This window comes from Pongo abelii, chromosome 18 (assembly GCF_028885655.2).
Source record: "Pongo abelii isolate AG06213 chromosome 18, NHGRI_mPonAbe1-v2.0_pri, whole genome shotgun sequence".
Taxonomy (NCBI): Eukaryota; Metazoa; Chordata; class Mammalia; order Primates; family Hominidae; genus Pongo; species Pongo abelii.
Genome location: NC_072003.2, coordinates 34,777,623 through 34,790,975, shown reverse-complemented (window position 1 = coordinate 34,790,975; position 13,353 = coordinate 34,777,623). Strand labels below are relative to the sequence as shown.

The window sequence follows — 13,353 nt, the reverse complement described above, 5'->3', positions numbered from 1 at the left end:
CAACATAAAATATTTTCAACATTTCACAATACCAATAATTTAGCAGATGACCCTAAAAAACATTATGTTTTATTGGATTATAGTAATTGCTAACAGAAGGATTTTTTTTCTTGATAATACAAACTATCTGGCACCATCATTTTTTTGTTATATATTAAAACTCAATAGTGTGAGTGACCAACTTACATGAATAGAGGCTGGTAATATCCAGTACAATTTCAAATATTTGTTTAAATTTAGTGTGATATTTAGATTTTCTAAATGATCTAAAACATATAAGATGTGTGTATTCACTTGTATAAGATTAGTTAGGAGAGAATAATAATTTGTGAAGTGAATAATTTAGCATTACCTTATTACTAGAAAATCTTCTAAATTTAGTATCTCTTTTTATTCTTCTGAAAAGTTTAAATTGTAGGTAGCCCTATTAAACATATAGTCACAAAAAGTGATGAGTAATTTTTAACTCAATGGTTGAAATTCACAAGTTAACATTTTCTGTATTTAATAAGGTTAATGCCTTTTAGTGTCTATGTTTCTTTAAAATGAAAGACAGAGAGAATGAAACCAAGACACTGTTGCAAACAGAAGAAACAAAACGACAATGACAGAAATTGTCCATTTTTTACTCACAAGGGCATGAAAGCCTTAAGAAATTTGATCAGTAGCAAACTTTTCTATATCTGTATCATGAGAGAATTTTAAGTTTTTCTTAAATGAGTTCATGTTAAAAGCCCTGTACTTCATGTAGGAGAGGGAAGATGTCTGAAATGATGGGTCTTAATGGACCCTAATCATTCCTGATCAGGGTACCTGAGCAGAAAGACATGCCCTCCATTTTCCTTCTTAGTACAATATTTGACACAGCTAATATGAGTATAATTTTTCTGTTACTCTGATGCACAGGGATATGATGGTAAAATACCTTGAAAGCATTTAGGAAAAAAGTCCTATATTTTGCTCAAAATTTTAGAGTTTGGTAATCAGAAAAAAATGCACTGGCAGACATAATTTTATGATTTCCAAAAAGTTATAGCTCAGAATTAGTGATCAAGCCCCGCCAGGGTGGTTTTTTTTTGTTGTTGTTTCCTACCTCTGCAGTGACACTTTCTTTTCCCATGTTTTTTTCTCAGATGAGGTGAAAATAAAATGTCTTGAGATTGTGAATATCTGCACTTGTGAGCATTGTGCTACCATCTGCACTCTTGGCTAAGCTAAATTACAATAGAATAGTAGATGCATTCCAGTTTCATTTCTCAATGGTATCTGGAACTTGCCAGAATCATTCTTTTGAATGTACATTTGTACATTACACAAATGATGGTTACTAAAAATTGTTTTAGCTGGAAAAGGTGACTCCCTTTTCTGATGTTGCCAGCAGTGTTTGTCAGTTTACCAAATATTGCCAGTGAATAAAAAGACCTACTGCCCTGCCAACTAGGTCATGTGCAATTCTCATAATCACTTCATTCTTTATAATCATAGTTGATGGCCAGTAATATGTTTTAGGACACTGTTCATAGAATATGGTGAAATTGATGAGAATTATTAAACTAGTAAAAATAAAACAAGGTGTTATTTATTTTCTGATATGGATTTTTAAGCATAAATATATGTCAGGAAGAATGTAAAAAAACTATTAAAACATATCATTAAAAAATACAATTCTAAATAGTAAATATTATTATAATAATGAAAAAAATGAAAAAATAGATTTAATCAAACTTTATCTTGTCCAAAACAACATATTCTGTAATGCAAAACAGTGACAGGTTTGTGAATAGCTTCTTTCTCTCATGACAATCTTTTCTTCTGATGTCTGATCAAGGCCGTTGACCTTATAATCAGCCTTTGGTTACTGGTCCATTGAAAACTGTTGTTTTCCCTAACATCCACGATTGTGCATTTCCTTTGGGGCTTACAGTATTAAGAATATCCTGAGATGAAAGTGAGAATAATGACGATGAACTTTATCTGTATTATCTGTCTTCTGAGAGTGCTCAGGGGCTTCACCATCAACCCAAAGGCAAGCTGGTTGCCAGATCTCATAGTGAGTGCTGAGATTTGCATTTAGATTTCTAAGTGTGTACTGCATCATATAGGACCCGATTCCTACACTCAGATCAACCTATATGACCTCATGGATTTTTTTCTTCTGTTTAATTTCTCTCAGTGGCATACCATGTTTTCAGATCTCATGATTATTTTATGTTGCAATTGCCAGACTCAGCAAATAAAAATACAGAGCATACAGTTAAGTTTAATATTCAGAAAGAAAACAAGTAACTTTTTAATATGACTATAAAATATTTAAACATTTGCATGTAGTATTCCTACGCATAACTATTATTATATATTACATACATATACTCACTTTTTTACTTATGTGAAATTCATATTTAATACTCTTATACTTTATCTGTTGATCTCAATCCATAAGAATCATAGTCCTCCTCGGTGTCCGGGCTCAGCACCAATGACCTAGAGTCCCATTGAGTAGAAGGTCACATGAGAGTCATTTACAGAGTAGGGGCATGAATGAAAAATGGTGAGAGGGATGTCTTTGGGGTAAAAAGAGAAAATATTAAAATTATTATTTATGTTACTTTTTCTATTACATTTATTCTCTCTCTTTGTTAGATAATCTACAATACCTGAAGAATAATAATAAAAAGATTCTGGTCCATAGTTATTAAATAATTCCATGTATGTTAGTGATTCATACTCAAATTTTGCTTTACTTGTACTGGATTGTGAACCTTATAATGTGAAGATCATTAAGACTTTCTGTCGATATTCTTCCGGTGTTTCTCCTGAATACAATATGGCAACAGATTCCAACTGAGCTGAGGGTGCAAATGTATATTGTTGAGAACTATCAATTGGTTGTTTCTGTAAGTTGAAATAAATATGTCCCTGTAATAGATTAAGTGCTTGGATAAAAAGTAAAAATTATTTGCTGCAATTTTTTTGGTAAACTCATATGCATCAAGTGGTCTTAGAGCAATGTCTACCTCAACCATTATTTTCTGAGTATGAGCCAAAAACACAGACTATCACATAATCTGCACTGCCTTACGTATTTACACTTAGGGACCAGTGTAGTTTTAAGTGACCTTGAAAACAATTGAACACTTTTACATCTCAGAAGAAAAATAGAGTGCCTACAGATTTTGTTTCAGTATTATACAGCTGAATTGTTCTACACCAGTATTAAATTGATTTAATAAAATAATAATGCCAGCATCCAGAGCAAATAACAAGAGAACAATTTTCAAATTTTTCAGTAAAATTTCAGAAAAATTATTTTGATACAGAGATCTTTCAATTAACATATGATGAAAATTCCCTTTACTATTGAAGAGCAAAGTGTTTTTGAAGGCATGGGAGGGTATTTATGTATTAAGTGAAGGCTCAAGAAAAAGATCTTCACATAAACATTTTAATGTAAAATTATGGACGCCATAAACTTGAGAAATGTGTTGTTCGTTCTCTTGAAAATTGAAAGCAGGGTTTTTAGTAATTCCTTTCTGAGATGATGAGGGTTTAGATAAGGAGTACCATATTAAAACTAAGCTTCAAGAGAACCAGGACCATTTTGAAAAGATACAGTTAGTACAGCAATGTTCACATCCTAAACCCCAGATCCTGTGAATATCTTAGCTAATATGACAAAGGAAAATTAAGTACAGATGGTGTCAAGGTTAATAAGCATCTGACTTCATGATAGATTATCTTCATCATTAGCAGAAGCCTTATCTAATTAGAAGGGTACTTAAATATGATACAGGGAGGCAATAAGAAAAGCATTAGAGTGATGGGATATTGGATCGATTCACTGCAACTTTTTTCAAAAAATTTTTGGTGATTCTTTTTCCATTAGCACAAAGTTTACCTCAATTCAGTTGTAAAAGCATCCATGATTTATTTTATATGCATGTTATTATGGGTGGTGAAAATTAAACAAAAAATACAGAAAGTAAAGAAATGCTTTTTGAGGAGTGAGCCACAGGTACTATATGAGTATAGATAATGTGCACCCTACATAGGTGTGATGGTGGATGTGTTGATATTTGATATATATATGAGTTATTTGTTACAAAATATAATACTCAGACTGCATTTAAAAATTTTATATGAGATAGTCAGGGTTAATCAAGATAAATGGGTAAAATTAAAATGATAAGGTTGGTAATAATTTTGACTATACAATAACTAACATTGATGATAAGAGGTCTATTGCTTTTTTTCAGATATATAAAATATAATTCCCCTTCATCATTAAAAGGACCATGTTCCACTTAAGGTACTACTAACAATCGCCCTTCTTTTTCAAGCTGGTATTGGACTCACAGACAACAACTTCCTCCTATTCTTCCGAATCTTCTCACTCCTTCAGGATCAGAGGCCTAAGCCCACTGACCTCATCACCCGTCAACTGGCCCTTGTCCACTTAGTGATGCTCCTCATTGTGGTCTTCTTGGCATCTCCAGACCTGTTTGAGTCACTGTATTTTCAGAGTGACTTCAAGTGTAAGGCATTCTTCTACATGCACAGGGTGATGAGGAGCCTCTCCATCTGCACCACCTGCCTCCTGAGCATGCTCCAGGCTGTCGCCATCAGCCCTGGCACCTCCTGGTCTGCAACAATTAAACAGAAGTTCACAGGTTACATCTTTCACTCCTTCTTCTTCCTATGGGTTCTCAGTTTGTCTCTCAGTAGTAACCTGCTCTCCTCCATTGTGGCTTCTTCTAATGGGACCAAGACCGATGTGCTAAGTATCAGCAAATACAACTCACTGTCTTCCATAAGCTACATTATCAGGAGCCTGTCTTTCATGCTGCCACTGCTTATGAATGTCTTCTTTGTAGCAATCATACTGCTCTCAAGTGCATACATGGTAATTCTCTTGTCCAGGCATCAGAGACGATCCCAATACCTTCATAGAACCAACCTGTCTCCAAAATCCTCCCCAGAGAAAATGGCCACCCAGACCATCCTGCTGCTGGTGAGTTGCTTTGTGGTCATGTACTGGGTGGACCTTATTATCTCATCCTCCTCAGCTCTATTATTGGCTTATGACTCAGTCATTGTCAGTGTCCAGAGGCTTGTGGGCAGTTTCTATTCCACTGTCAGCCCTTTTACACTTATTAGTTCAGATAAAAGAATAATCAAAATTTTGCATAATGTGCGATATAAATATAAATTTTTCATAAATTAATTATAAAAAGTCTGAAAAATAGATTATTTTGACATTAGTTAAATTATCCAAGAAGTAGATGGCTTGATATATAATTTAATGACACTTTTAATCTATCTAAATTCTTTTGAAACCTATGCTGCCAAAGACTTAGTGGTTTCTTGAATTCAATGTCCACCCTTAGAGTCTCCTGTGTCTACAAGTTCTTTATCTTTAATATTGATTCTCTAATTTTTCTATAAGACAACTTTTCTACCTTCTTGAAGTGTACACTCAAGAAGCTCCTGTTGGTAAATACAATCTCTCTCCCTTTCTCCCTCTCTCTTTCTTTTTTTTTTTTTACTTTTTAAGATAATTTAGTTTACCTTTATTTATTAAAAATATGCTAACTATGTATCCAATTATGGGTTGAACAATAACTTTTTTTCAGAACTCTTAATATATATTTCTCAGTTTTCTGGGTCTATACGGGCTGTGGAGATTTTACTCTCACCTTGTAGGTTATCTCTCCTTCTCATGGCTTTTAATTGTCTTCATTCTATTTGGTGTTATGCAGTTTGACTGTTATTTTGTAAAATATCTTCCTTTATTGCTCTCTTTTAGACACAACACACTTCTGCATTTATGAGTTTATGTCTGGTTTTTAATTTTAGAAATTTGAAAATAATTATTTTATTAGTGTGATTTATTATTTATATGGACTTAAGTAAAATAATTGTGCTTTGTTTCTTCTCATTCTGTTACTTATATACGTATAATTACATCCATATTGCTATTATTTTGTTTCTCTTACTGTATGGCTACATTCATTCTGTTCGATGGTCCAATTCACTAATCCAGTTCACTAATCCTCTCGTCATCAACTCAGTCTAATTTAATATTTAACTCATACATTGTATATTAATATGTATTTAAATTATTCCATTTCTATTTGACAAAATAGTATGGCTTGGCTTGTAATTTTTGTTAAAAGCAGTAGTATATGTTGTATAAAACAGTATATTGGGGGTAAATAGTTTTTAGGTTATTGATGAGCAGTTTTCCCTCAGATAGGCCTTAGAGTAGGGGTTTGTGGTCATGTAGATGAGAGGTAGACTGGGACTGAAATTTGTTATGGCAGTAATAACCTTCTGAGCACCAGGGAATTCAAATCCTTTTCAGGATACTTTGCCAATATCTCCCAGGTTTGCTGTGCCTTCCTTTTGTGCCTTTTATCAGAGATGGTCTCATGCACAGCTGTATTTTACTGTCATTTTTACTCCTTTTTTTTTTTTTTTTTTTGAGATGGAGTCTTGCTCTTGTCATCCAGGCTGAAGTGCAATGGCACAATCTCACCTTACTGCAACCTCCCCCTCCCAGGTTCAAGCGATTCTCCTGCCTCAGTTTCAGAGTAACTGGCATTACAGGCACCCACCACCACACTCGGCTACTTTTTGTATTTTTAGTAGAGATGGGGTTTCACCACGTTGGCCAGGCTGGTCTTGAACTCCAGATCTTAGGTGATTCACCTGCCTCGGCCTGCCAGAGTGCTGGGATTACAGGCGTGAGCCACTGTGCCCAGCCAACTCCATGTTTTTTAACTTGGTGGCAGGGGTTGAGGGAGTGAGGATCTCTCTGTTGTTCTGAAGCCTCAGACAGCACTGTCAACTGGGGTGTGTGGTTACTGATGTTTAAAGATTTTCCTGCCCGTCTGTAGATGCAATGCAGGGACACAAGCACATTTCCGATTCTCCCCCAGTAGTAGAGAGGCTCCTAGTCCATGTTTCTAACTCCCAGTGGAAGTGGGTCTGCAACAGTGCCCGGTAAATTAACGGTTTAGTTTATTTGTTGTTGTTGTTTTGAGACAGGGTCTCACTTTGTCGCCCAGGCTGGAGTGCAGTGGCGCAATCTCGGCTTACTGCAGTCTCGACCTTCTGGGCTTAAGCGATCCTGCAGCCTCAGCCCCCCAAGTAGCTGAGACTACAGGCATGTGCCACCATGCCCAGTTATTTTTTGTATTTTTTGTAGAGACAAGGTTTCACCATATTGCTGGTCTTGAACTCCTGGGCTCAATTAATCTGCCCGCCTCGGCCTCTCAGAGTGCTAGAATTATAGGCATAAGCCCCGCGCCTGGCTAGGCTTCAGTTTCTTTATGGAAGATGCATCCGTGCGGAGATGTGGATATTGGCCTTGTTTCTCCACCATCAGCTGCTGTGAGTTTTTTCACGGTTCCCTCTGGCTTATGTTTGGATGCTCTCACACTGCACACTGGGCCTTGTATTCTATAGGAGAGGTGGGAGAGCTATGTCTCCAGAGTTGTAGCAGTGGGTGGGATAGTGGTCCCTCCCCATCAGCATTGTTGGGGAAGCATTCTCAGGATTCTACCTCATCCTCCCTGACAGGCCTTGTAGGGTTGCTAGAAAGACTCTAACAAAGCTGTAAACCTTATGTCTGTAGACTCCAGGGTTTCACCTTCTCTTTCACCCACACACACACAGACACCAGGTACTACTTCAAAAGTTTTGGTTTAATTTTACCAGTGTACATGGTCTTTCTGGTGCACATAAAAGCCTGGGGCCTCCATTACCTGCAGGCTTCTGCATCCCCTGATGTTGGGTTTGTTGTCTTCCCTGTGAATTCAGGTCTCTAAATGACACAGAACAAGCCATTCATTCATTTGCAGTTTCTCCAGATTTTTTGTTTGTGTAGTGTAGGAGCAACTCTTTGTCAGGTGTCTACATCTACAAACTTAACTCAGAAGTGAATATTTTTAAATACATTTCTTTTCTATCATACTTTTAGTACTTCTGTACAATTACCTATGCTAATTGTTCTTCAGTATTTTTTATATTTGTAGTCTTTATCTATTTTAATTATTTAATTATTTATTTATTTATTTTTTGAGATGGAGTCTCACTCCATTGCCCAGACTGGAGTGCAGTGGCATGATCTTGGCTCACTGCAACCTCCACCTCCCAGGTTCAAGTGATTCTCCTGCCTTAGCCTCCCCAGTAGCTGGGATTACAGGCATGCACCACCACGCTTGGTTAATTTTTGTATTTTTTTAGTAGAGACAGGGTTTTGCCATGTTGGCCAGGCTGGTCTCAAACTCCTGAACTCAGGTGATCCACCAGCCTCCTCCTCCCAAAGTGCTGAGATTACAGATGTGAGCCACCATGCCTGACCTAGTTAGAAGTAATCTTATTTGTTTATTTTTAGTTTTGTTCCCTGGAATTTTGAGGTTAAATTCAAAATCTCATTGCTCAGACCAATGTCATGGGACTTCCACCCATGATTTTTTGATTTTTTGTTTTGTTTTGTTTTGTTTGGCAGCAGTTTCAGAGTGTCAGGTCTTACATTTAAGTTTTTAATAAATTATGAGTTAATTTTTATATATGGTGTAAAATGAAGGTGTTATTTTATTGTTCTCTGTGTGAATACCCAGTTTTCCCAACACTATTTATTGAAGAGACTGTCATTCTTTATGTGTATTTTTGTTACCTTCATCTAAAATCAATTAGCTATAAATGCATGAATTTCTGAGCTTTTTATTTTGCTTCATTGAACTATGTGTCTGTTTTTATGCCCATACCATACTGTTTTGGATACTATAGCTTTGTACCATGTTTCATTGTCAAGTAATTTAATGTTTGCACTTTTTTTTTTTTTAGCTGATATTACCCTGACTCTTCAGGGCCTTTATTGTATCATATAAATTATGGAATTTTTATCTTATGTCTGTAAAGTATGTCACTGATATTTTGATAAGAATTACATTAAATCTGTAGATTATCTTGTGTAATACAGACATTAAAACAATATTAATTCTAGAAATTCATGAATAAGGGACATCTTTCCATTTGTTTTTATTTAATTTTTGACCTCAATTTTTAAAGCTTTTTTTAGCTTTTAATGTAGAGATTTTAACTTTTTGATTCAATTTATTTCTGAGTATACTTTTTGTATGTATTATAGATGGAATTGTTTTCTTGATTTCTTTTTCAAATACTTTTACATAGTTTCTTGTTAGTGTATAAAAACCCTATTGACTTTTGTATGTTGATTTTATCTCTTGCAAGTTTACTACATTTCTACATTAGATCTAACAGTTTTTTAGTGGAGTTTTAAAGGTTTTCTATATAAAATTCTGTGGTCTGCAAAGAGTGACAAGTTAACTTCGTTTCCAATCTGTATGCCTTCGATTTTGTTCTCTAATTTCTCTGGCTTGGATATAGAGTATTGTATTGAATAAGATTGATGAAAGTGGGCATTCTTGTTGTGTTCCATGTCTTATAGAAAAAGCTTGCAACTTTGTCTCATTTAATATATTATTAGCTGTTTATTTGTAATACATGACCTTTAATTGGTTTAGGTGAATTTATTCTATACCTAATTTGTTGAGAGTTTTTTTCATGAAGGGATGTTACTTTGAAAAAAATTTATTCATATATTTAAACGTTATACTTGGTCCTGTGGTGTGTCTTTCTGATCAGAAGCTGAGACGTGCATCCATACCTACAGGAGGGTATAAGGGCATCATATCTCACATTCGGTCAAAATGACCTGCTTACAGTCTACTGTGGGTGTCTGACTCCATAAAATAAATTGAGGCCCAGGAACTGTCATCTGCTTTCTTCATTGAATTATGCCAAGTGTCTGAAAAAGTGCTTAATATGTACGTGATGAATACATAAGCCCTAACTCCCACCTCTTTAGATATATCTGACTGTGACTTTCTCAGCACCCAGGGATATCCATTCTCTCTGGGTCAAGGACAAAGTCCAGCTAAAATGAAGCTCAATTGTCCTTTACAAATGTAAGAACAAGTTTGTCTTCTCTATGCTTTTCCAATTATAGAGGGACATGAATCATTGAGACATGAGAAAAAGCCTCTTGGGTGAAAGAACAGAAAAAAATATATAAATATGAATAACCAGAGCATGCCCAGAATCCTTTCCACTAAGCCAGGCACTAGGGATCCTCTTTTCATGTTCTATGTCATTCATTCCTCACAAAAACCATATGAGGTTCATTGTACAATTCTCTTCAGAGATGGAAACTGAGGCTGATAGAGATGCATTGTTATTCTGAGACACAGTAGCTGGCAGAGTCACCACTGTGCCTTGGAGAAAACAAATGCTTGCCTACTGAAACTGTGGAGGGGTGGTGAAGTCCTGGTAAAAGTTCAAGAAAATGGTAAAGAAGAAGATAGTTTGACCCCGGAAGGCTGCTGCCAGGGACTGCATCAGCTTCTCTCTTGGGCCTGGCTTGGGGGTCAGCTTCATTCAAATCTCTAGATTCGGGATAGACTCATATTTTTACTTGGGTGGCTGTGTAGGGGGGACAAGAAGGAACATACAGTCAGTGATGAGACCATGAAACACCAGAGGACTGGAATGTGTGGCTCAGACCAGGAGGTCCCCATCCTTTGGAGACTTGTACATGTGGAGGATATAGATGTCCATGGTGAAGAATTTTTTAGGTTTCCAATGTCGAATTTGATGTGGAGGTAAAGAATAATTAATCCATCAATAACTTCAAGGCATCTTCATCATACTGTATCAGCTGTAGAACAATAGCACTCTCCTGTATTAATAATCTTTATGGAGAGCACTATTCCAGAGAGTTCCCAAAAATCATTCTCAATGTAGAAATAAGAAAACACAGGCTTTGTGATATCAAATGGCTGCTCCAAAACACATGGGTCAGAATGAGAATCTTCCACGGTGAGGGTTGCATGAAATTTCTTCTAAGCTACCTGAGGCTCAGTCTGTTCCTGACATAAAGGGGAAGGGCATGGGGAAGCCACATTTTCTCTCTGTTTTAAAGACAGGGCACAGGGCAAGAAACCCTAGCACAACCCTTTGGACTTAAAGCAACATAACTGGGTTTTCTAACCTCAAAGGGAGAGAAACAGCTACAGCAACCCCACACCTGGCAAAAGTGTCCATGATGGAAAACTCCAGGGTTGGAGAAAGCCCATCAGAGGGCCAAGGATCTGAGGAGATAACTCAGTAAACAGAAAACCCAAATAAGAATAAAACAACTGAAAGGTAACTCAAACATACCAGTTGGAAAAGTGGAAATAGAAACATAATTTTCTTTGCCACAATGATACCAGCTTGTCAAATAATTCAAAGAAGGTTTACATCCAGGGGAGTCTGGATCCAAAATGGCAGATACATTCAGAAACTCCTGTTGGCAGTGTACCTGTCACAGCCCTTCTGGAACACAATCCAGCTTTAGCTATTCACACTTTACACATGCCTATTCTTTCACTGAGTCATTTCTTTCCTGGGAGACTGTCATCTACCAGGGATTAGTACATGTTATGAGCTAAATTGTGTTCCCTTCCCAAAATTTATACTTTCATGTTTTAACACCTAGTGCCTCAGAATGTGACTATATTTGAACATATAGTCTCTGCAAATGTAAGGTTAAGTGAATTCATTGGGACGCATCCTAATTCAACATGACTGGGGCCCTCATTGGAAGAGGAGTCAGGGCACAGAAAAGCACAAGAGAAGATCTTATGGACACAGAGATAGAAGATGATCATCTGCAAGCCAAGGACAGGCTTCAGAGAAAACACCTAGCCACCAGCTTCAGGTTGGATTTCTAGCCTCCAGAACTGTGAGAAACTCAATTTTTGTTGTTAAAGCACTTCAGCCTGTGCTACTGTATTATGGAAGCCATAGCAAACTCTCATAGCCTATTATTAGGACACACGTAAGATGTTCCCTGAAGCATAAGTGAAATGGAAATAGAATTTATTATGTCAGACTCCATCAGCATTAAAAAGCTAAATTACTGAGAAAAAGGCTCTCTCTTATGAAATATTATGAAGACATATGAGGGCACAGCTCCTGCCCTGATGGGGCCACAGGGATGAGTTCTGTGAGATGACTAATGCATAGAGTAACATAAGACCCTTTCTGTTTAAGCTCCGCTATTTGGATAAAACCCTTCTCTAGTAACAGTGTACATTTTTAAATCTTAGAAAAGTTCTGGCAGAGAAGGCATTGAAGCTGCCTGCTGCAGGAGGTATCTGGGGTGGGTAGTTAAAACAACAAACATAGTAGCAACCTGCAAAGACACTTGTGGCCTAGTGTAAAGTAAAAACAGCACAAAAGTGTTTTCTTTGATATTCCTACAAGTATATGACTGGTGACTGGGCACCTAAGTTGCTATTATGGACTAATGGACGCCAGATTCCTTTGGGAAGGAATTGTGGGACACTTAATTGAAAAAGCTGTAAAACATTTTCCAGGGAGTCCTCATATTTGGGTCTGGATCTTGGGCCTTCTATGGTCTTTTGGGTCTCTTTGGAGACCCCACTGTGCCCACTTTCACCCCAGACCAGCTCTGCCCATGGTTGTTGGCATGGTGCATCTATCTGCTCTTTGTCCAATGAGATAAAGTAGCTGGACTCATCAAACAGCTCCTCATGGATCTCCTGCATGGAGCTCAGCAAAGAGAGTGCCTAGAAGCCTGGCCAAGAGTTGTCAGTGGCATGCCTGGCTTTCCCCACAGGGGACACCCCTGTTAGAAATTCTGCCCCCTAGATCAGGCACAAAGGAACATTTGCATTGACCTCCTGCCAGGGAGAAAACCAGATGACAGCTTAAAGTTTTTGAATAAACATCTGAACAGATAAAGGTGGTCCCCAGCACTCAACTTTCTATCCTGCCAGCCATAACCTGGGGTATAAATTTGACAGACGTGTTAGCTTCTCAACAGCTGGAAACCTGCTCCTGTCAGAAAAGGACCCATTATCTCTTTCTTTCCCACAAGACATGGTGCTGAGGAGAGGTGTAGGGCTGCCCAGATGATATCAAAGGTGGGGCCTGACCTGGATGGGCCTGCCCTGCATGGCCTTCTGTTACCTGTGGGTGCCCCTTTCCAGAAGAGCCAGGGATGACGAATGAGCCAATGTCTACGTCATAAGAAAATGCTGTCAGTTCAAGCCTCCCTGAGGTGAGAGCCTCAGAAATCCACAGCAGGAAAACATCTTGCTGTCTTCAGAGTCTTCTTACTAAACACAGGGATATCTCTAAAATGAGGGTCCCAGTTTACCAGAGTTCTAAATTCTCTTGGAGTCTGTAACTAAGGAAGTGAGGTCACTTCAAGATTCCATCACCTGGGCTCCTTCCTTCAACAAGACCGACCCACAG

The 13,353-nt window shown here is 37.4% G+C and overlaps 1 protein-coding gene across 1 annotated transcript; it reads left to right on the top strand.

Moving 5' to 3' along the window:
* Nucleotides 1-4,303: 4,303 nt before the first annotated feature.
* PONPYGV1R1801 (vomeronasal 1 receptor ponPygV1R1801) lies at nt 4,304-5,221 on the top strand. The gene has a single exon (NM_001167377.1). It carries the CDS (start codon nt 4,460-4,462, stop codon nt 5,219-5,221), a length of 762 nt encoding a protein of 253 aa, NP_001160849.1. The 5' UTR covers nt 4,304-4,459.
* Nucleotides 5,222-13,353: the final 8,132 nt, after the last annotated feature.

What these genes read in the sequence shown, in the direction of transcription:
- PONPYGV1R1801 (NM_001167377.1), top strand. Translation starts at nt 4,460, where the DNA reads ATGCTCCTCATTGTGGTCTTCTTGGCATCTCCAGACCTGTTTGAGTCA.